At 36.1% G+C, this 25,525-nt stretch overlaps 1 protein-coding gene across 4 annotated transcripts in view; it reads right to left on the bottom strand.

Moving 5' to 3' along the window:
• Positions 1-25,525, bottom strand: part of HGF (hepatocyte growth factor) — a 69,414-nt gene that overhangs the window by 18,242 nt on the left and 25,647 nt on the right. For 3 of the 4 annotated variants that reach the window (XR_004754835.1, XM_035340801.1, XM_035340785.1), the window contains exons 5-10: positions 23,089-23,231; positions 21,222-21,342; positions 16,426-16,544; positions 3,946-4,120; positions 1,822-1,949; positions 296-398 (exon numbers count right to left, since the gene is read on the bottom strand). Coding sequence is in view for 3 of the 4 variants with exons in the window: in XM_035340801.1 (XP_035196692.1) it covers positions 296-398; positions 1,822-1,949; positions 3,946-4,120; positions 16,426-16,544; positions 21,222-21,342; positions 23,089-23,231 (789 nt within the window). In the remaining variant the exon portion in view is untranslated. The remainder of the gene's footprint in view (positions 1-295; positions 399-1,821; positions 1,950-3,945; positions 4,121-16,425; positions 16,545-21,221; positions 21,343-23,088; positions 23,232-25,525) is intronic. The other variant, XM_035340796.1, reaches the window with a different exon arrangement.

Here is a 25,525-nt window from a genome sequence, read left to right as displayed (position 1 = left end):
AAAGAAAGAAAGGAAGAAAGAAAGAAAGAAAGAAAGAAAGAAAGAAAGAAAGAAAGAAAGAAAGAAAGAAAGAAAGAAAGAAAGAAAGAAAGAAAGAAAAAGAAAAAAGAAAAAGAAAGAAAGAAAAGAAAAAGAAAAAAGAAAAAGAAAAAGAAAGAAAGAAAAGAAAGAAAGATTGCTAAGATCTCTGGGGTATAAGGGTCTATGTTACAATCACTGCAGAAGAAACAGATGCCATCTGGAGGTAGTATTTATTCAGGAATCAGTGAACCATCTCTATTTCATATGCACTCACCTACGTAAGTCTTCAATATTCTTGTCCCATGTGGAGCAAGTTAGCCCAAATCTTGTCTTGGATAGATTTCCCATGTAACTTTTGCCATTGCCACGATAACAATCTGAATAAGACATGTTGAGACAAAGAAAAATGGAGGGTGATTGTGCAACACTGAAGAGAAAACTCTTCCTTTCCATCAGTAATCCAAATAATTAAAAACAAATTTTGTATTTAGCAAAGACTATATGATATAAATCAGGCATGCATATAAATCAAATCATAATAAAAATGAGAAAAAAAATGAGAAAGTTTTCTAATTTAGATAGATAATCCCTTGCTTGAGACCTTCATTCTCAGCACAGTAGCATTTTTGTCTTACTGAGATAAACTGGGACAATTTATTTCATAAATAGTTACTTTATGGTTAATTTAGAATGGTCACACCAAATATTCTAAAAGTTGTCAAGAACTTTTTTATACAAACCACCATCCTTCCTCTTCCCTCCCCCAAAACAGACTCTCTGCCAGCCTACCTTCAACAGCCTAACTACATGCAGACTCTGGATACTGGTTACATTTTTAAATTCTTTATTTAAGTTCTATTTCAGCAAAATCAAAAAAATCAACATGACTTTAATTTTAATGTAATTGGAAAACTTGCCTGTTCACTCTAGTAGAAGTCATGTTTAATTCATGCTTTTATCACAAACCTTTTTGAGACTTTTCAAGAGGATTATTTAAAACAATCATTACTCTAAAGACTTTTTGTATAAAGCATTTCATTTCACATTCATCAGTATTTTTACTTTTTGATAATTGATACTTTAATTAAAAAGAAAAGAAAATCAAAAAGTAATCTTTGCTCAGCTCTTGTAACTGCAAGTCTTTATGTCTTAAGAGATAAATCAGCTAAAATTTATAGATGAAGATCTTATACACTGAGGTTGGGTAACAGGTTGCAGGTCTGAGCCTCAGTTTATGGTATGACTGACGTAAGTTCTCAGCGGGCAGTAATACTCCCTAGAGCAGGACCAAGACTTAGGGATGACTCTAGGCAGTGTCTGTGGACTTTACAGACAGAGGTAGTAATTTAAAGAGGAAAGGGATGTCCTATGTGTTTTTTTCAGTTTAAGTCCTTTTAGTCAAGGGGATATATGAAAAAAATAAATTGACCACATTTGCTGGCCTCATTTCCAGTTACAGAAAGACTGGAAACCAAGTAATTGTGGGAAATAACTCTGTTTTGGGAAAGGCCTTTCAAATTAAGAAAGGTAGCAGAGTGCAGATTCACCTTATCTAAAAATCAGATCCCATAGTAAATCTTTACTGCAGCTTTTCTTGCTGGAATTAACACTTGAACTGAGAAATGAATCTCATTTACACCATGATGAATCCCAAGTATGCAAATAACACAAAAGCAGAACTACACAGGTGTAATGCAGATGTACTGAGATCAGCTTCTTCAGTCTTCATGCCTGCCTATCTGCTATTTGGAAGAGTACAGCATTCACTTAAAATTATGTTATCACCTTTCTCTCTGTTACCTTGTTCATTTGATACATCACACTTAGGAATCTGGGAGCAATAACCAATCCGGATGTTTGGGTCAGTAGTAAAACACCAGGGTGATTCAGATCCATCTGGATTTCGGCAGTAGTTCTCCCTCAAATCCCTATAAAAATAAATATGTTAGCTCACAGCAAGGAACACCTAAAACCACTGATGCATTCTATTGCTTTTTATTATGAATTAGTAATAATATAGACTCCTTAAGGTCTATGTGTTACTGATCATTGTAAAGTGCAGGAAGGTGAGGAGCCAGTAAGAACGCAGTGTCCAGAAAATATTGTAATTGTAATGAGAATATGGTTATGGGAATTCATTTTTAGTGGACTTATGTTTTGACTGGCTATAAGATTTCATTTTAAGATTAATAATATTTTCAGTATAGTTTATTTTCATTCAGGATTCTCCATCAAAATTTGCATACAAGCTGACATTGGATACACCTGCAATCCATTACAAGTGCTTTGAAATACAAACATTACCACAGTGCTTAAAATTCCCTGTATTTGAATGGTTCTGCTGAGCTTAGAGAAACAAAGTCCTAAAGATTGTCAGTGATTCATTTAGGAAACTGACTCTTGGAATATGAAAAAAATGTATGTTGAAATTCTATACAGCTGTTACATTTAAAATAAAAGTTGGCCACAAGGGAACATCTTAAATGTGTCTTGCAACTTGAATTAAATAGTCAAACCTCTTAAATGTAACTTTTATTTTCCCATCACCTGATAGCTGTTGCCATGTTCTGTGCAATGCTGTATTTCACTGCATTTTTCCATCTGCAACACTTACTGATAATAGACTATGGAAAGAATTGTCCTGGTGCTGTAATTCTTCCTCTGTGTTTTGAACATTCATACAAGTGGTTCTATTGATTTAACTCAAGATATTATCCTAAACAGCCAATATGCTCTCAAGCATAGGCTGAATAAAAATGTCTAATATTGGCAGCCACTCTGCACTGCTAGGGAAATTGTTAAAACCTTTTTTGGTTTTAACTTTTAGGGCCTAATCCTGCAGCAGTGTTTTATAGGTACAGCACAAAATGACTTAAGCAATGATTGATTGTCTGAGAAACACCTGTGGGATTGGGCTCAAGCACTAATTTATGGGTAAATTCAGGATGGTCCTGACACTGACAGAGGAGGTTTAGTGTCAGTCCTATTTTCTAATATAATGATTATTGTCATATTTTCAGTAGAAGTGTTACTGTGCACAATATTTGTTTTGCTTAAACAAACTATTGTTAAAAAGTGAATCTGAGCTGAAACTGGAATCTTTTCTTTACTTTGCAAGATCCACACCATTGAATCCCAGCACAAGTCCAGATTAATATTTAGCTGTCAATAACGATATTTCATGTAAACTGAGCTTTAAGTCCATGCTGGTTGGCTTGGTTTCTTCTACACACATTAGAAAAGGGACTGAACGAGTGTGATTAAGGTAACTGCTTAAAATAAGTAGATAATTTGTATGCTAGAAATGTATCTCACTTTTTGTTAACTGTACAGAAAGTTTAGATGAATCATGGTCCTTCAGGTAAAATCAGGACTATTTGTGTAAATACATTTAGTTAGGAGACAGAAAAATGATTAAAACCACAGAAAATAGAAGAAGTATCATCAAATATTATAAATGCCAAGTATTGCCAGAGAGATTATATTTAGGTAACATTTAGGGCACATTAAGTTAAATTCAGTAACCAAGCTGAAAACAAGTACTCACCTCCATGAAAGGAAAACAATAGTAATGTATGAGCACTGCTGGGATTCAGGTCCCACTCTGGGAAACATCTATATACTTCACAATCAATTAAATACAAGCTTGATGATAATGTTTATTAAAAACAAATAAACAAAACCACATTTTCACACAAACGCATTTAGAAACTACAGTTTCACACAAATTCATTTAGAAACAGTATTTTGGCATAGGAAGAATTCATTTTCCCATATTCAAAAGTTTCCTAGCAAGCAAAGTAAATGCATCCAACTGCAGAGTGAGGGACAGGGATCCCACAGCCTACTTTGGTGGCATGAAGTTTAAAAACAACAAGAACTTCTCTTTGCCTACAGCAGTAACACCTGCCTGTGTCTACTCACTTGCACTTGAAGTTCTCAGGAGTGATGTTGTGCTGGTGAGGAAACTGAGAGTCCCACCTCTGGCACTGGATCCCACTCCATATGGTGTTGACTGTGCCGCGGTAGCCCTCACCCTGCCCCTGGATGCACATTGTTGTCTCAGCCACTGACTCCGTGCTGTTCACGATACCTGCATCTGCAGAAGAGGTGCTGTTTTATTTTCTTAGTATTGAGAATGATTCAAGGTATAAGGTTTGTACTCTGCACTTCAGGTCAAAATGTGGAAACTGGAGTTCTTTGGTGATATTGACACTCTGATGCCTTTTACAGAATAATTATCCCCTCTTCCCATTGAAAATACCTGAAATGGGTATTGGGCCTTATGCTATTTTATCCACCTGCAGGCCAAGACTCTAAAAACTGTGTAACATTTAAGAGCTTTTCTTAGACAGTTGGCCCATTTATATAACACTGAGAGTCAAACAATTTTCTTTGTTATTGTTTCCAGTTAAGCAAATATTTTCTCATTTGCTTAGCTTTGCACACTGAGTGACCACCCATGTGTGCACTACTAAACATGTTAAAATATTTTTGCAGGATGAGAAGAAAATAACTTTTCTCCATAGAATTCATAGTTTTTCTCCATAGAATTCCCAGAATATCAAATCACAGAGTAAAAAATAAAAAAATAAAAAAATAAAAAAGAGGGGAAAAAAAATCTTACTCTGATTGTAAAGTAATGTGCTAAATCCTCCCCGACGCTTCTCTTTTTATATCTCATATACATAGAGAAAAAAAAAAAAAGAGGAAAAAAAAGAGGAAAAAAAAAAAAAAAGCCTTCTTTTTAGAAATCAAATATCATTATTCTCTAAAGAGAAAAATGTTTTAAAGACCAGGAAATTCATCAGACTAAAGATCTTTTACAGATGGTGATATAGTCTGCATTCATCCTAGTACGGACCATCTTTAAATTCAGAAAAACAGTGGTTTCTGAAATGACTTATACATATAACTTGAAAGTCTCTTATTATTTCTTATGCAATTTTCATAATTGGAAATTAATGACACAGACTTTGCATCAGATATCTACAAAGTGGTACAAAACTAAATATACTACAGTAAAAACAGTGCAACTACAATGTCCCCAAAAGCTTCCAACACAATATTTTTTTTAAGTAACTGTCTATCTGTTGGTAATTGCTATTGTTCACAAGACTAAACCTATTAATTATCCTAAAAGTATTGTTGTCAGAAGTAAGTATGTTAATAAAGTTTTCAGATTACTTTTCTGCAAATAGTCCAATGATTAGAAAAATATTCATGTGTTTTAATCATAATGTATTTCATGCCTGGTACTTCAGCCAGTTCTGTGAACTTGCGGAGAATATGGTTCTCAAGGAAACCAAATGTCATAACAGATGGATTTGGTTGATTTGCTGTCTAATCCTCTACATTAAAGATCACTTTTCTGTCAGATGATAACATCAAGTTCTGAAGTTGAATTATACATTTCTCCATGCTGGAGAAAAATTCCCCTTTTCTCTTCATCTGGTTGATGTTTTTACATCAGAGTTTCATGGTCAAAATAATTTCCCGTCCTTCCATCCCAAGGCAATTTGTCTGCAAAAGTTGTCCCATTTCAATGTGATTATGAATTCTAAACTCATTCAAAAATGAAAAAGACTTTGCTCTGCTAGCATCCCAAGCAGGCTTCTGGAAGCTGATAAATTTACTGTTTTTGATGGGGTCATCAAAAAGACTTGTAGCTATTAACTATATTTTTATTAATAATTATTATTAATTTTATACATAATTGGACAACAACAACAACAACAAAAGACAAAATTGTACATTTAATAGAAATACACAGCTGCATATTTCAGCTTTCCACCATTACAAAAACAAATTGAAAGCATATTCCAAGAGAGCTCTTAAACTGATTAGACTGAAGATTGCTACACCACACTCAAATACAAATTTGTCTTTTCAGAAATATATGAAAATATAAGATCTATAAATATATTTGTATAAAGGAAAGAAACATATTGTACAATTTGGAATAAGAAAGAATCAGCCACCATTATAAATTTCAGCATACAGAAGACATCCTGGCTGCATAGTATTTCCAAAGTAAATTAATAAATTGCAACTATAAAACTCTAGCAAAAAAGACTTGTAGTATTACTATTACCAGTAGTTATGCATAAATATTCAACTTAATTCAAGTTTATCTTATACAAAATAAACTCTATACAAAGACCTAACATCCTCATGAAGTTAATATTTCAACTGTAATTTTGTAATTCAATATAGTAGCACATCTACTCCTTAACCATGATGTGGAAAAAGTAATTAGATTGTTTTTTACATATTTTTGTTATTTTTTAATCACATGCCTGAAATGAAAAAAATAAAATAAAATAAATGAAACAAAACAAAACAAAATAAATAATGCACCAATTGATTTTAGAAGGGTCACATTATATTGTAAGGAATTCCTTCTTCTTACATACCTAAAGGTACAAAGCTCAACACCAAACTTTTCACTATATTCCCTGACCTGACAATGAACTCTATCTGTAGATCATATATTAATTTGCTTGTGTTAAAATATTTTCGTTAAAGGAACTTCTAAACAAATTTTCCCATTATTATGAATACTTACACAACGAAGTCACTGCTGGAAAGCCTTACATAATGATGGCTAAGAGAGAAATTATTTCAGAATCTGCAAATGAGGTTTAACAAAAGCGAGTTTAGAGTCTTGCACATGGGAAGGAATATCCGCATGTATCAATACGGGCTAGGGGATGACTTGCTGGAGAGGAGCTCTGCGGAGAAGGACCTGGGGGTCCTGGTGGACCACAGGTTGGCCATGAGCCAGCAGTGTGCCCTCATGACCAAGAGGGCTAATGGGATCCTGGCGTGCATAAAAAGAAGCATGGCCAGCAGATTAAGGGAGGTGATCCTCCCCCTCTACTCTGCCCTGGTCAGGTCTCACCCAGAGTACTGTGTCCAGTTCTGGGCTCCCCAGTACAAAGAAGACAGGGATCTCCTGGAAATAGTCCAGCGGAGGGCCACAAAGATGATATGGGGCCTGGAGCATCTCCCCTATGAGGAAAGGCTGAGAGACCTGAGTCTGTTTAGCCTAGAGAAAAGAGGACTGAGAGGGGATCTTATTAATGTTTATAAAAACCTTAAGTGTGGGAGACAGAAGGATATGGTCAACCTATTTTCAGTGATTTCTGGGTACAGAACAAGGGGCAATGGCCGCAAAATGGATCACAGGAAGTTCCACACCAATATGAGAAAGAACTTCTTCATGGTGAAGGTGATGGAGCACTGGAACAGGCTGCCTGGGAAGGTTGTGGAGTCTTTTTCTCTAGAGATATTCAAGACCCATCTGGATGCCCACCTGGGCAACTTTCTCTAGGGAACCCGCTTTGGCAGGGGGGTTGGACCTGATGATCTCTCGAGGTCCCTCCCAACCCCTACAATTCTGTGATTCTGTGATTAGCTACTGCCACTTTGTGGCATCTCTCAGTGAGAATTCTAGTGTTAAAAGGATCATTAAAATATTTTATTTGAATTAATAAAGCAATCATATCATTCCAGAATGTTTACAGAATTCTCCCCAAATTCTTCTTACTATACCTGTATTTCTTACAAATGCCTAGTTTTCAAACATGAAAAATGAGACCTAATAATATTACTGAAATATAATTCTAAAATGTAATTCTGAAATTCTCAGGGCTTGTGCTCTCAGAAACAACCTCTCCTAGTCCAGTTCTTGAGTCTCAGCAAGCTCAAAAATTATCCAGAAAAGTTCAACAAATTCAGCTGGTTATTACCACAAAGAAGATCTATGGGAATAATCTTTGTTCATGTTAACAAAGAGTAAGCTGGACACACACAGTAGCATGCTTGAGGAGCAATGACTGCCTCAGTGGGCATTACAGAGGTGTTCTGCAGACCATAAGGCAGTTGCCAAAATTTAAGAAATTCCCAGGTTGTCTAAGTCTACAACTTATAGTTGTCTATATAAATAGTCATCTAAATAGTCGTCTTCACTCAGCAGTGGTCTTGTCCTTGAAGTGAATTATTCCTGTCAACCACACAACCAAGTATAATAATTCCAAGCATACATACCAGGTATGCAGAGTATTGATGAAAGAGAGTCCTGCTTCTGAGAGCACACTCAGCAATTCTCTTAGAAGACGGACACAAGATAATGCCAAAATCAGTAAGGAATCCCATCTTCATCCTAGAAATTCCTCTAAAGTATAAATAAAGACCTGCAACTCTGAGGGCTTGTTTCAGGGAGAAAACTATTATGAATTAAGTTAGAAAATGGATTTAAGTTCAATAAGCTATCCTCACTATCTCAGCAGGAACTTTAATTTCATGTTAGAAGTACCTTTTTGGTTCCAGTTCAGCCTTCCAAAATGAGAGAAAAAATATGTTTAAAGGACGATCACACACACAAAAAATCATCTTATAAAAGACTGCTATTTATGATTCACTAATTGCCACTTCTTATTGCTGTAGAAAACTTCATTATGAACAGAATAATGCTAATTTTCAGCAGCATTTTGCTACTTTTGAACTGTGATATAATTATTTTTAAATTTTAAATATTTTTAAATGCAAGACTCAAATTAGCTGTGTAATTCAGACACCTGCTTAAGGATTTCCTGTTAGTAGTATTTACTTTCACATGTTCATGCGGAGGTCTCCAACCAAAATATAATAATGTAAAAGCATCCTTTTTCCATAAAGCCTTCCTTATCTTGATATCTCAAATCAAATAACTATTAATAATGGACAGCTCATGTATTCAAAGATGCTTGAATAGAGAGATGAAACATTATCCAGAGCTTCATGTGTAAAGCCACAGACAGTCTTCTCAGTACTGGTTCTCACAGTAATGCCAGCATGAGGGAGTCAGCAGGGGCCTTGACTCATTCTACAGCTGAAGCAACCAGCCAGGGTACTATTTCTGTCTTTAACCTCAATAATCCAGAAGTAAATCCTGCACAAATTAGGTCAATAGATAAACTCCTACCAACTTAAAAGAAGGCAGGGATTTTGCTGGACTAAAACTGTTCTTTCATAGTAATACTATCTAAGTATTTTTGGACAAGACATGGTTTGAAAAGAAACATAGTTCTAAATGATTTAATTGGGGAAAAAATGTACAATTGCTTATCTTATTGCAGTATTTTTCTTAGTGCTTCACTCAACAATAGGAAAATGTGTTTCATTTATAAAGAAAGATCATAAAAGGTAGATTTCAGAAGAGGTGATTAAACCAATGAAGAAACTGTTTTGAACACAAGATCCTCATTAAACACAATCAATGCCATTCTGCACATCAGTGAAAAACTCCATTGACTTTCAGAGTATGAGCTACATGCTTAGTTACATGGCTTCCAGGCATCCCTACCTCAGGCTATTCAATATACAGCACTGGGCAATACCACTGTATCGGTTCTTTTCTTTCCATGTTTTTTTTTTTCAGTGCAAATACTCATATTCATGTATGTATGACATATTTTTCTCACAGTATAGAAAACAGAAAAAAATAAAAACAAACAAACAAAACAAAACAACAACAAAACACTGATCCTGAAGCATTAAAGAGAAAGGGTTTGGTCTGGTTTTGTATTGTTTCAGTGAGAACATGAGAGAAAGTGAAGAAATAAATTAGACCCAAGCTGAAGAATCACAGTACTGAAGAATATGTTGTCACTTAACCTTTCTGGGTTGTTCCAATGCCTACAACTAAGCTTTAAATACAAAAAGTTTTGGTTTTAATCCATTCAAAATCTTGATCTGGATTCAGATTTTCACAGTTAAAACTTCTCTGCAGGTTCAGATGAGCTTTTAAATCTCACTTTCAAAACTCTCATAGAAATAACTGAAAGAATCTCAGAAAGACTCTCCTTGAGGAAACATAGAATAAAGCAACTGAATATGCAATGAATGCTACAGCTCTGCTATGTTTCCATGTAAAGCAAGGTGGAAGGTAATACTTTATCTACTACTAAACACCAGTCTCTTCTCACTCACTCTGTTCCATAAACATCTTTATCTTACATAAATATTATGTTTAAACTGAGTGGTACATTTATTTGTTTACATACTGTGATTGAACAAATAACTCTTTTATCAGAACTTCACATTCAAATGGGAAGTTTAAATATCTGTTTTAAAGAGATGAGTAATCTAATATTGGTGATTTTTTTTTGACCTTCCCCAAAGTTGTAGATACATTACAATATTTAGTTTTACCACCCAGATTCTCACTTTGCTGTTTCATTACTTGCTTTCCATCAAACTCAGGCCATTATTGAATTGTCTCAGAGAATTTAGGTCTCCAGTCACCCATGCCTATTGCCTAGGAGCAAAGACTAAATCCATAATAAAATCAGCTGGGTTGGCTGGAAATCTGGTAAGCAGCAGCTAAACACTGTCCTTAACATAATAATTACATGTAGCTCTGCATCTTTCAAATGACTGACAAATGTAGCTTCCTCATCTGTGGGCCTTAGCACCTCTCTGTTTTATAGTTCGTCCATAGAAATATGGCTATATTTATCAAATATATATATATATATATATATATATATATATATAAATATTAGCTACCCACTCTTTTCTTTCCTGAAGTCCATATCCTCATTCATGGCAAAATAATAGCCATTTTCTTTTTTTATATATTTGCTGTCATTGCTTCCATTTCTTCATTTCATCCTACACTTCTTATTGCTATTATAGTTGTCTTTTTATCCTCTCTTCTAACGAAAAATTGTCTCAAGCCAAAACCACAGACACATATGTGAGCAACTTCAAACCAATCCTGGGGTCCCTGAAGGCTTAATCCAGATCCAATTTTTGCAGCTTGAGCCATCTCTAATCCCTAATTGATCCTGTCATCTCTTTCTCACAGCCCTGGCTGTAAGCCACCATGTTTTATGCTGCCTTCTGTGCTTGGAAATAAAGTTACAATGCCCTCCTGTCTCTTCAGTCTTAAAAACATATTTATTTTATGAATGCTTCCTTCCACTGACTTTTTTTGCCTAAAATTTTGTATATGAGCTGTTGTCAGCATTTTGGCTATAGAGCATACTAGCACTCATGACATGTAGCTAAAGCCACAAGCAGCATGCTGCCTTGTGGTCACTCCCCCAGAGACAGGACACCTACGTTTTTGTACATTGTCCAAGGCCTTGGATTTACAGAACACTTTTTTAAATTAGTATTTCTTGTAAAATATATAAACAGTCCTCAACACAGGAATTAAAAACCTGTGTGAGAATCCAAACCACAAAGCTATAAAGACATATAACTCATGATGTTCTCTTTTTAGTGTACTGAAATTGCACACAGTTTCAGAAAATGGAACAGCCACTGAAACCCAGGATGGTCTAGTGTTTTGGGCTCCCTGCTAGGTGGCAGGAAAACAGTTTTTCTATGTGCCTCAAGAAAGACAGAAAACTCAAAATGGGGCACTGATATTTTGCCTTGACTTTCCAGTCACTGAGCTGCTGATATAACTGTAATATCTGCAATTTATTCCTTCTTTTGTTTATAAAAGCAGTGGGCAGTACTGCTTCTTGCATAGAGGGGAATGCCATAAGCCTATGCTAAACATCCTTTGAAAATATCAACACTTTTGAGATCATTACTTCTGTACTCTTCCTCATATAAATTTCTTCAGTAATTTTCAAAGATCTAGTTTTCTGCAGTGAAAATACTGCAGTATTAACTGAAGTGAAATTGCATGTGAAATTTCCACTGATCTTAATATACTTTCTAACTGAAGATCAAAGAAAGAATTTACATTTAATGTTATGAACTAATGCCTAGAAATGAGACAAAAAGTTTTCATTACAACATTAAAATCATTACATTGTTGATTTATATTTTTCATTTAAATTTGGTGATGCTGGTATTGGAATTGCATTTTCTTCAGAATTATGATATAATTGTGATTTATGCAGAAAAAGGTAACATTACAGTAGTTTTCTCTCCCACCCAATGATTTTATAAAATTTAGTTCTGTAAATACTGTAAAGCTGTAAATACTAAGAGCTACATGGACTGTAAGCTTGCGTGACCAGCAAAGCCAGATGTGAATCCTCAGAACACTGACACATCAGCTCAGGAAATGCCAAAGGATAAAGGTTTATAAAAGTTGCATTTGTGAAACAGTCAGCTGTAACTTAGGAATATTTTTATTTTCGTAATAAAATCACTTCTACCACAGGAAAAGAATAAATCTATTAGACTGCATATGATTCATGTATTATCTAATATTTAGAGAAATGTGGGAAGCTCAGCTTTGTTAAAAGAAAAATAACTGTTTAATGAAAGACAATTCAGTTACAGAGTTAACCAAGATTGTATTCATAATGTAAAAAGGCTGAATGTAAATGTTCAGGGAATCAAAAACTCTAGATATGATTGCATGAATTAGTATCTTAGTTCACAGGCAAGATTTTCAAGATGAATGGATTTAATGGGTGCCTGATACAAAACAAGTATTGGTGTCCTGTTAAGTTTCCTCAGTCTCTGTAGAGTCTGATTACTGACATTACCCAAAGTGGCAAATTATTATCACTTTCCCATGATGGAATAATTTTACTAATTTTAACTAATTTGTACTGGATTTACAATGATTTATGAGAGTGCAGAATAAATTCACTTACTCCCTGCTAGGGAGTACATTAAGAGTATTCATACTCAACCTTTGCATTTTAGGCAGTTGAGTGACTGAGAAGAAGTGACTGATACCCCATGATATTGCACTGACCCAAACCAAGAGCAAGCAAGGAGACAATACTCTGAATGATGGATTGTGGAAGTACAGTACAAGGTATAATTTGGTTTGTTAAGAAATCCAAAGTGAAGACAGAGAATCCCATGCTTCCACTTTTAGTTAGCCACTGCTCACTGCTCATTCCAGAGCCATTCCCTTCTCTCTCTCTCTCCTCAGTGTATGTATACATATAGGCTGAGGTACTGAATGCTTTCTTCGCCTCAGTCTTTACCAGCAAGAGTGGCTTTCAGGAATCCCAGGTCCCAGAGACCAGGCTGAATGGCTGAAGCAAGTAAGATGTACCCTTAGAGGAAAATGATCCAGTCAAGGAATACTTGCACAAACTGTATATTCAGAAGTACATGTGCCCTGATGACATGAATCCACAGGTGCTGAGTGAGCTGGCAGATGTGATTGTGAGACCGTTTTCTGTAGCCTTTTGTCAACTGGGAACAGTGCCTGAAGACTGGTGAAAAGCAAATGTCACTCATCTTTAAAAATGGCAAGAAGGAGGACCCAGGGAACTACATGCTGGTCAGCCTCACCCCAAAGATGCTGGAACAGCTAATCCTGTAAACCATTTCTAAATGGAGAAGAAAATCATTATCACTCAGCATGGATTGACCAAGAAGAAGTAATGTCTGACCAACCTGGTAAGCTTCAATTGAAATCACCAGTCTGATGGATATGGGTAGTGCAGTGGATATTGTCTTCTTGAACTTCAGTAAGGTATTTGACACTCTCCCCCATAAGATGCTCATAGGAAAGCTGTTGAAGTATGGGCTGGATGAGCAGACAGTGAGGTGGATTGAAAACTGGCTGACCAGCAGGACCCAGAGGATCAATGGTGCAAAGTCTAGCTGGAGGCCATTAACAAGTGGAGCACCTCAGGGGTCAATACAGGGTTTAGTCCTGTTTAACATCTTCATTAATGGTCTCGACGACGGAGCAGAGTGCAGTAATTTCACAGATGACATGAAACTGAAGGAGTGTCTGACTCACTGAAGCGCTGTGCAGTCATCCAAAGGGACCCTGGCAAGCTGCAGGGGTGGGCTGACAAGAATCTCATAAAGTTCAACAAGAAGTGCTGAGTTCTACACTTGGAAAGGAACAACTCCAGGCACCAGGATATGCTGTAGGCCACACAACTTTCAGCTTTCTGTCCATTCTAGTGGACACCAAGTTGAACACGAGTCAGTAATGTGCCCTTGCTGCTAAAGGCTAATGGTATCCTTGCTGCTTTAAGCAAAGTATCACCAGCAGGTCAAGAGAGATGATCATTCCCCTCCACTTAACATTGGTGAGGCCACACCTGGAGTAATGTGTCCATTTCTGGGCCCCCAATACAAGAGAGACCTGGACATACTGGAAAAGGTTCAACAGAGGGCCACCATGATGATCAAAGGACTGGAGCACCTCTCCTGTGAGGAGAGGCTGGGACTATTCAGCCTGGAGAAGAGAAGGCTTAAGAGGGATCTTACCAATGTCTATAAACACCCAAAGGGAGGATACAATTAAGACATAGACAGCCTCTTTTAAGTGGTGCCCAGTGACAGGACAAGAGTAATGGGTAGAAACTGGCACACAAAAGGTTCCATCTAAACATCAGGAAGCACTTCTGTACTGTCATGTGAACAAGTGGAATGGGTTGCTGTCTAGACATGGTCCTGGGCAACCAGCTCTGGGTGTACCTGCTTGAGCAAGGAAAATGGGCCAGATGACCTCCAGAAGTGCCTTCCAACATCAACCATTCTGTGATTCTTTGATATATAAATATGTATCCAAAATTAAAGGAAAAAATAAAAGGGGATTACATTGTGAAAACAGGCTTTTGTATAAGGTCCACCACTGTCACTTTTTGTCTAGATTTGAGACACACTCATAGCTGTTTATCTTGACTTAAGCAAATAATAATACAGAGATGTCTGAAAATCAAAGAAAACATTCAATAAAAATAATTTGTTTTTTCTTTTCCTTTTTTGAAAAGTAAATTCAGTTCCAGATGAGCTTAAAATGTTCTTTTTAATAGAATCTTGTCTCTTTTTCTATCCTTCTCCTAAGAGAGCTAAATAAATTTTACAATGACAGAAGCCTACTGAAGTGACACTTAGAGCTAGATGAAAAGCAGAACGCCTAGTTCTGAGGATTTCTTTTTCTTAACACTTAATTTTGGTCAAAAATTGAGCAGAACAACAATGGAATTTGTAGTTTCCCAAACTCTGTAGATCTAAGAGAAACTGACTTTCTTATGAGCAAACAGTACACTGTGCTCTTCACTGGAAAACCTCCCCTTGCCTCTTTTTTACGTAAAATCTAAAAGCACTGTTTTCCCTTTCCTGCCTGTATTCCTGGCAGTTCTGCCACAGGGCTAGGACGTATGAAGCTGATGGCCTTTTCCAGTACGGATTCTGTCAGAGTTATGTCTTGTTTTCAGAAGTTGCCTCTACTCCCAATAATTTTTCAACACCACATTTTGAGTAGAGTGAAAAACTCCCTGAGTATTATGAGACAGTCTTTAATATTTTGCTAATGCATTGATTATGTCACAGGATGGCAATTCTTTAAGAGCAAAAAAAAATAATAATAAAAAAAAAAATTGTATCCTAGATCTGTCAATGAGAACTATTGGAGATAGGATAGGAGACTATCACCTGTATATCCAACATCTCATTCGCTGTATAAATTGCAATCTGTGAATGAGGCAAGGAATTTCAGAAATGCAAATCTTGGTTTCCTGACAGAAATTTGTCCCTACAAAACTTATTTCTAGCAGCTGTCTCACCCCCAACTGTCCGATAAAACTCTAGGAAAATTACTTCACTGTAGTTTTCAAGAGGGGTCCAATATTTTATCTTCCTCATTTTCCCTGTACTGCTCAATTAAGACACCTAATTATTAGTAGAATAAAGCTGGCACAGATATCACAAAGTCATCAGAATCTGGACTTTGAACATAGCATGTGTCCCACAATGGTAAAGTCTCTAAAAATACTAATATAAAGCATCTCAAAGTGGGCATCCAATATTTGCATATCTTAATATCACTTTGATTCGATCCCCTGTCTGTAAAGTGAAGATAACAAAAGCCACCATTTCATAGTTGCAGAATGAAACTAAATTAATTGCCTGTGAGTGCTTTGATACCAGACGGATGAATATCACAAAGAAACCCAGGGGAAATAAATAATCCTGTCTTCAACACAAGGCTGAATAGTGTGCAGGAAGCAAGGCCTAGAACTGCACAATGCACAAGAGGAAAATAAAGCAAAGAAGATTTGCTGATAGAGCACTGAGTAGGGAAGGAGGAGTAGTCAAAACTATTATACATGCATCTACTCTCAAACTGTAATGTAGAAGCCCAACATGGTTGAACTAATATTCCACATGAGATCTTCATGCTGGTATTGCCTGATTTTGTTAGTTCTTGATTTTACTACATTTTCATAGTTCCCTGTATATAAGATATGCACACATATATATATCCCAGTGCTAAGTAACACACATTTTTATTCCCTATCCAAATTTAGTACAATGTCATTATAAGAAATCCTCACTGAAAGCTATGTTTTAAGTCAGCAAAGTACAATGAATGAACTGTCTATGGTCCTATATTGCTTGAACTATCTGTGTTCAGATTTTGAAAAGGAAAAGGAAGTAATAAATTTTGCTTGAACTCACCACACGTTTTAATTGCACAGAACTCCCAGGGGGTGTTAGGGTCAAGAGTGTAGCACCATGGTCTCAGCTTGCCATCAGGATTGCGGCAGTAATTATCATCAAAGCCCTTGTCAGGATATCTGCAAACCACAACAAGAAACGTGTCAAGCAAGTCTTCCTGGCAATACTACACAGACTTGTATAAGGTACATAAAGGACTGGCTTTAGCAGAGGCAAACAAGATCCAGTTCCTATTAACCTCTGGTCTGATCCTGTGAGATGGATCAGATACTCCTTAACACTATTAACAAGTTAATAAAACAAAATCACTTTCCAAGTGTGCAACAGAATCAGGCCTTCACAGAAGGGATTCCCTGCTGTGCTAATGCAAAGGCCACCGGATGGAGTAACTGCTAATTGCTAAACTCTTGCTCTTGTGTCTGTCAACTGATGACCAGACTCTAAAGCCACTCTTTTTTTTTTTTCTGAAATAGCCCAATTAACTGTGGATTATATAAACACTGCCTGGCAGGCTGGACTCATTAAGAAAACAGGTTTTTCAGTGCAACAGCCCTGCGTTCAAACTGGAAGCTATTTTCAATAGCTGTTACTAATGATAGCTCCATTTTCGTAACAGAGCTAGTTCTAGGTCATGCCCTCATTTCAAGCATTGAGGAAAAAAAGGAGGAAAATAAGGAAGTAACTTCCGTCTCACTTTATCTCATTAGGATTTAAAACTGTTGTACCGTTTAATTATTTCCACGTTCCTGCTGCCACTATTGAGCTTTCAGGCAGAGATTCAAGATAAGGAGTCCCATATAAAAGTCCCATACAAACAGCAATGATCTTAAATAGAAGGAGATAAATGTAAAAAAAAAAAAAAAAAAAAAAATCACCAGTGCATACAAATTGTCTTGGCTATCCAGTTTTATGGAAACTTGTTTGTAAAAGAAACAAAAAGTAGATTTGCCCCTGAGGAAAACATGAAATATAGGTAAGAGAACAAAGAACTTAACTACCTAGGAACCTGAACCCATTTACAACTGCAAGCAGATGTGTTTCACACAAGCATTGGAAAATATGATTTGCAAGCATGTGTTTTTGCTAGGATGTTTTTTTCTATCAATTACCCTAATGTTGACTCATACATTTGCAACGTCATCTCCCCCTCCTTTGGATAAATCAGGCTCCTTCATCTATGCAAGGGACAGCAACAGGATTCTAGCAGACTTCAAAAGAAACCCAAGGAAATATCTCACAAAAAAAAAAAAAAAAAAAAAAAAAAAGGAAACTGAAGATCTGGTAGTTTCAGATCTAGCAGTGGCACCCCATTTTCTGCTAGCTAGAAGAGAAAATGTAAAGGAACATATTGAGTCCAAGGATTTCAGAAGCAAACACTTAATAGGCTAACAGTGTAGCTGTTAAGTGCAGTTATGAAGTTTGATGTCAGTAGTGTAAGTATGTAAGGTAGCAGTCCATGTTACCAAGGTGAGTCCACAAATGGCAAGGTCCCTGCACTCATAGCTCCCTAAAGCCACTCAGGAAAACAGGGTATGTAAAGAATCTACTTTCTAGAAGGATGTCTTGCATAGCATTGAACACTCTATCCTTCCTAGTATTGTTGGTATGTCAAAATGGTATCAGTAAGTAGCTGAAACTTAAGAATAGATATAATAGTTCTTCAGGGATCTAGCTTTGACCATCATTGTCAGACAGAGTGATGTTCATGAACTGTATCTTTTCGCCTACTGTATCTACTCAGAGAAGGGTACAAAGATATTTCCAGAACCCAGAACCTTTCCAGTCATTGGTTCTTCCCACAACATTCTCAGGCCCATTTCTGCCTTCTTTTATATTTAGCAAGCAACAGTTCCTCAGTTCCTATAGAAAAGGCAGACTAACACCTTTAAGACGCAAATATAAGGGATCAGATAGACAATGAGGCTTCAAACTATTCCACACATTTCCATAACACAAGATTCCCTGAGAGCTTTTCCATTTGCTCTGCAGATTTGTTCTCTCTGTAATTCACTTGGGCACAGATCTCTTGCTCACACCCAACAAAGACCACAAGGGTTCCAAAATCTTTCAGAACCTTTGAAACAGCAGTAGCTGTACTTTCAGCTGTACTTTCAGCTGAAACTGAAATGAAACATATAGATATACATCTGGTTTCAAAATCAAGATTTTTTTCTCAGTTTCTAAGAAAAAAAAAAATAAGATGTTCGATGAAGAGATATTTATTCTCTTTAAAGAGACAGATGCTGATGTCTAGCCCTGCTGTGACTAAACTGAAACTTAGTGTCTGAAACTGTTGCTTTCCCAATACTACTTCTTCCTTTTTTTTTTTTTTAATTTTAAAAGGCATGCAGTACTGAAAATTTATTTTTGTATAATACAAATTTTCATAACAGAGATATGAACCAGAGTATGTTAATAAAAGAATACCTACATCTATTAAACCCATATATTGCACATCAACCCTACATTCCTTTATGCAATAAGCACCTATTTCCACAGCATATTTATTTCTGAGAAGAAAATGTAAGTGTAAGAGGAGAGAACTGCTGCTTCTCAATGCTTTTCAGTGTCTGTCTAAGCCATTATCCTCAATGGTCTATATTCCACATTGAGGCATGATCCTGCCATGAGGGAGTTGGAGCTTCTGCATCCACTGAAGGCTAAAAATGGGTCATCCAGGAGTTGCTTGGGGGACTTCCTACTGCTAGCTTCAATCACATCGAACAGGTATTAAGAATTCTCTTCAGTAATTCCTCTGAAGGGAATAAATCTGGAACAATTCACTGAGGTAACAAAAAGGAAAAGTGACATGTATTCACCCTGAGCTGAAAGCAGGTAGATTATGGAGCACTTGAAAAGATTATTAGTCTTACCTCTCTTTCTTCATCATTGCAATTGATGCATCCATAAATGCAAATAAGTTAAAATCTTTCCAGCTATACTAGTCCTTCTTGGATTCCAGGTTATTCACATTACTCCTAGATAATATAGAACAAGCCCCTGATAATACTGCTGTATTTTAAGTGATCATTTGTTCCAGACTTCCTCCCTTATTTACAACTTAAATGTTCATTAAAATGTGAATAATAAAATAAAATAAAATAATAAAATAAAGAGCTAAAATAATCAAAGTGTAATTGTCACTACCTTTAGTGATCATAAAGTTAATTAACAAATTAACATCAGTGTCTTAGAAATATCCTGGAGTTTACAGTTGTGAAAGCATTAACAGATTGGTTCAATCCACATGGATTGCTTTTCAATTGTTTTTATTTTTTTTTTATTATTTTTTTTAAGGAAAAAAAAAATGAAACACTCTGAACGTGATCAGGAAGATAGTATTCAGTGAGAAATGTTTAAGGAGGAAAGTGGTCACTAGCGAGACTGCAGCTAGTCTTAAAAGTCACCAAAACTAACAGAAAAATAGTGTCCTTCTGACAGTAAAATTGTTATTGTTTGTACCCAGAAGTTCTATAAATGATTCATTCCTAAGGAAAGAATTATTTCTGTGACTTATCCTAGAATACACAGCAAACGCATGGCAAAACTCAGAAACAGATTATCTTCAGTCCCAGACTGCTAATACAAAATATTTATTGTAGTAGAGCCATGGGAGACCCTGCTATTATTCATGAAGCAGATCATCTGAGCCAAGAGGGAAAAAGGTTTATATCACATGAACTCAAAAATTGCAGACACTGTTTTCTGAAAAAATAAAATAAAATAAAATAAAATAAAATAAATCACTTTCTAAATCTACTAGTACCGAATTTCAGAGTATAAAAATTAGGCTATATTTAATGGAACACTTTAAAATATATGAAGATACTTTCAGTGAAAGATCTCAAACATTCTGAGACTGTTGACTCTTGCAGTCTTTCTCCAGCAGCTGAAGGTTATTCAATCCATTTTAAAAGTGGAGTTAATCCAAAAGCCAGAGTAAAATAAAAAGAAATCTCAGTCCAGTTTAAGAGAGACAGAAATGTCCTCCTACATGGCCTAAACCTCCCCACAAAATCCTTCCAGAATGGTGTGTTATAGATGACCCTCTGCAGTTAGGTGAATTCTACCCTCTAGGGTAGAATTCCTACAATTTGTCTTGCTATTACTGACTATATATATGCATATATATGCATATATATATATGCATAAGTATAAATATAAGTCTTACATATGTAGAAGTCTAAAACATTAATCCATAAAATGCTAAACAGAATGTTGATCTGTTTTTCCAGGTAGAACAAACGCAGTGGTCAAGCAGATTGGATACGTAAAGCTGATTAGAGCAGGACACCAGCTACAGTTTTAAAGCAGTTCAATAGTTCAAAAAAGGAGCACACTAATTTCACACATTTATATTCACTAAGTGTATTAAGAACTCTAACATAAAGAAAAAAAAAATACAACTTTTATTGTTACTTACTCTGTAATGTTTTTAAGGTATTCTAAGCTAAGTGAAGCTGTATAACAATATATACATAAATATTCAGAGGTGACTTTTTTACTGATATTGAGGCTAGGGAGGAAATTTTGACCAACTAATGCATTGCACTGCACTACGCAGAATTAGGATGTAGCCACAGCTGCACAAAATAGTCACTAGTCTCCATCCTGCATCTCCATCATGACTGTTACCAACCCACACATATCATGGGCCAGATCCCCAAAGAGCTAAAATTGATAAACTCCATTAATTTCATCTCAGATAATGCTTATTGTTCCCAGCTACTTCCAGAATATGTATAATTTTCAAATTAAAACCACAAAGATTTGCTTGGGAGTGAGGAGGAGATTACCTCTCAGGACGAAATTTGTGTTTGTGTGGTCTCTGAAGATCCCAGCGCTGACACTCCTTGCCTGACTCAGTATGATCCATTGGCCCTCTGTAACTCTCTCCATTGCAGGTCATGCATTCAACTAGAAACAAACAAATAGCATACTAGTTACTTTTTATGCTGGTGAATTTTAACACACACACACACACACAAATCATATCCCTGCTGTTATAAATTGCAAGCAACCTAGAAAGACATAAAAACTGATATCTTTTAAGTCAGGGATCCTTGGTATGGGAAATGTCCTTTGTAATTGCATCTCTTCCTTAGATCTAATCCAGATGCCTAAGTCTGGTACCTCTTTATGGGACTCTTATGGTTTGGAAGCAGGTAGGTGTGAGCTGTTAGAGGCCTTCATGTTCCTAGCTGCTTTCTAATCTTTCCTATTACAGAGATTTCGTTGAGTTCTTCTAATCTCTAATGTGCTGCATACCAAGTTGAAAGTGTTACAGTTACAGGAAGATACACACACCTGAGGAAGGATTATTAGAGGTGATATTTTCTAAATAACTAACATTCATAATTCTAAATCACTCTAAGTCATACAGAGCTGTATAATAACAGCAACAGGTTAAGTGCAGAAAAATGTCTCAATCAGAAATTTCAGGATGTACTGTCTGTCTCTTTAAATTCCTAGCAGTTTTAGTTACATATGATGCTGTTTCTTTTTGATACTAATTCTTTTTGGCAGCTTAACTGATGATACATTTTCAGTCTTGGTTTAAGAAAGTGGGGGGTGGCAGGAGAGTGAGCAAAAGCCACTACAGGGATTTGAAATTGCAGCTGAACAAAATATGCTATATAATATAGAATGAGAAGTCTTAAAATATAGCATAAAATCACCCTAATTAAATACAGACACATTTCTCAAGTGCCCCTTAATTAGAGTAGTTGTAATTAAGGAGCACTTAATAAATATTAATTTATGCAACTACAAATCTCACTCTTCAGTCAAAATATCTGCTACCAAAGTCTTGATCCTGCAGTGAGCTCCAGGTCTTATCCTGTTTGAAGCTCACTTAAACTGATCTTTAAATATTATCTCTTAATAGATTTTCAAGCTCCTTGTAAATCATTCTCTTCCTCCCTCCTTTCCCTTGCATAGCTATTGAACATAACATATTAGCTGGAAAATTAAGGCATCCTATCTTGAGAATTTAAATGGGTTGATTGACTGGAACTGAATTGGCTGACTATCAAGAAATGGAGTTTGATTTGGAAGTTAACAAAACATGAAAGTCAAGAAATGTGATGGTACACATCAACTTGATTTCAGATTCTGTGACTTGAAAGTGTAAAGGGATTACCTTTCTAAAAAGTTTTACTTGTTTACAGCATTTTTCATTTAAAAACAAAATGAGTGTTCGAACATTTGGCCTGTAATTCACTACCCATATATTTTCATCAAAAAGAAGGAAAGCTGATTTAATCATGGAGTGCAGCTAGAAAATTTTATCATCTAGTTGTGCTGAAATTGTTAAAGGATTTACTATAAGCTAGGTAATGAAATAAGGGACACATTTGTGCACTCAGAACTACTTCAGTGTTTCAGCTTCTCCATGACCTGAACAAGAACTGCTGAGCCTGAAATCTTGTTAAAATTTTCCAGATTACTAGAATGTAAAAAGACCTTTTTTCTCTAACAACTGCTTTTCTTGCTACAGCATTCATTCTTGATAAGAAATCACCTTTCCTTGCTGCAAAGTCCATAGGTGAGTGTCACTGAAGATAACAGAAGTCCTGTGTACCTGCTCTCTATACAAAAAAAAGAAAAAAAAAAGAAAAAAAGAAAAAAAATCAACTTTTCACATGAGCACTGTCATATTACCTTCTGAGCAGAGGGGGATGTCACAGACTTCGTGGCGTGTCTCTGGGCTGGTGGTGAAACACCATGGCCCTCCCTCTTCCCCTCGGGGGTTTCGGCAGTAGTTTTCCCGCAGGTCCTTACCCCGATAGCTCGAAGGCAAAAAGCTAGTTTTAAAATGACAATCATTACAGTATAAGAGCATGCAAACTTCAGTGTTAATCATACTATTTTTATAAACAGCTAGAAACAATCACATTTCAGCTTCCTTCTCCCTCCACCCTCCCTCCACTCTGCCCGCACACACAAAAATATCTGTCCATACAAAAATACACATCTTCAGTCAAGATTGCTCAATCAATGGCCCGAGTCTGGGATAATTTGTCTGGCCTGTAGCTTACTCTAGCAAATTTTGCTCCCATTCCTCAGGCAACCAGAGACAGCTATCTGCTACAGAGCCGCTGGCAGCAGCAGACTCCCTGCCAACCCTTGCTTCTCTCTTCTTCACCAGTTTATAACTACTCACAGAGCAGTAGAAGAAAAGGCAGGTGGAATTTATTATGGGCATAGGTGTAAAATTCATTGGGTTCATTGGCCCATCAGACCTGCTGTTCCATGCACACCTTGTGTGCATGTAGCAGGCTCAGCCCAGCCGGGATGGTGTGCACCTGCTCCACATAGCTTACAAACAGAGAGGTCTCCTCCCATGCCTGGTCAGGCAACAGCTTGACCTGAGTACCAGGAAGTTAGTGTGAACATGGTTGAATGGTGTGACACACCACACCAAGAGGTCTTCACTACTTGAAGTCATGACTGCTTTGAATTTAAGCATCAGAAATTACCCCAGGTACTGCTTTAGCTGTCTTGCTTCATGTTCTGCCAGAAAGCCCAACTGTTGTCACCATAGGGTCTGCTACATAGAGATCTACTTGTCAGGGCTTTTGTACAAAGTAATTTAACAGGAACCTCGCTGACTAAAACTTTCATGACTAAAACTTTCCTTACCCTTTCATTATATTTTCTGCTTTTGGTGCAAGGCCTATTAAATAGCAATATCCCTTGGCATTTTTCCTTTACATCAGAGGTTTTCAAGGCAATGTTAAGCACATTATTTGTCTTTAGGGATTGAATAGAAATGCGTATAGATATTATATTTTTTTCCCTAACACACATATTCAGTATGAGACTTCCATTTCAATGCCCAGTCCATCAAATATAAAGTCTCTAGGGCCAAGGTTTTGTCTTCTTATCTGCCTGGAAAGTGATGTGCTTACCTCTAGAGACACTCACACATTCACCTAGACATATATACACACAGGCATGCATATATAAGTAAAAGTAATAACAATAGTTTTTCCCCACAATTTAGGTGGAGAAATAGCTAACCCTGTAGTAAGGAGACTGACCTAAGTGCTTTTCACTACACAAGCTGTACTTTACAAAACCCATGTTCTCTCACTGGCAGTTTCTTTGCAATGTTATTCAAACATCAGGTAAATTATAATTCAGGATTATGCTCAATCCTATGAACATTTCATTTTTTTTCTTGGGTAATTGAAAAATTGTGCAAAACAACTTGGGAGTCACACAAAACCTGTAATTCAATTTAATAATTTAGTTTCATTTTTGTGACTTCTAAGATTTTTTGCATTTTTTTCTTCAATATGCTTAGATTCTGGTAGAATATCACAAGTAAAGTACACTTTTTTATCCCAATACCTTATTCTGTATTTTTTGTACGTTAAAAAAAAAATCTTTTTTATCTGTAATCACCAAGGGAATCAAAAGTATCTCTATTTTAGTGAAAAAAAAATAGTATAAAATTTTATCTAACTTTCTTTAGAGCAATGTAGAAACTTGCAGCTCAGGAATCCAAACTAAGCATTGGGGACAGTCTTTATGATGCTGATGTAGTTTATATACAAAAGCAAAAGAGAAATATATAGTCCCTGCTGTCCTTGGCAAATTCCATGTTATGAATGAATAAATAAATAAATAAATGGAGAGAAAAAGAAAATTCCAGCAATTCCAATGTGACGTTTTAATCATGTTTTATTCCAGTTAATGAAATCTTTGAATTAACTGAAGTGGAAAATACCTCTGTTAATCACATTGTGGTTCTAGTCAAGGCAACATGGAAACACTTCTTAAAAGTGTTTTTCTTATTTTTGGTGCTTGAAGATAATAATTTCTGTGTCATCACTGCTGCTTATGAAATTGTTGCTTCTGTTTCTCTTCTGTTGTCTTGTAAAATAAATCTCTCAAAAAATTTTAACTAAAGACAGTCCTGGACAAACTTTTCTGATGGGGCATTACAATCTATATATGCATTAATGTGATGCGTCAGTGCAGATTAGAAAAAGTTATTTAATTTTCCTGCTGGAAAATTTTTCTGCTCAGAAAAAAAAAAAAAAAAAAAGAAAAAAAAAAATCTCAAATTAAATCTGATATTCTATCACAA

Source organism: Oxyura jamaicensis, chromosome 1 (assembly GCF_011077185.1).
Source record: "Oxyura jamaicensis isolate SHBP4307 breed ruddy duck chromosome 1, BPBGC_Ojam_1.0, whole genome shotgun sequence".
Taxonomy (NCBI): domain Eukaryota; kingdom Metazoa; phylum Chordata; class Aves; order Anseriformes; family Anatidae; genus Oxyura; species Oxyura jamaicensis.
The sequence above is the reverse complement of the archived record's forward strand: the minus strand, read 5'-3'. Positions and strand labels throughout refer to the sequence as shown.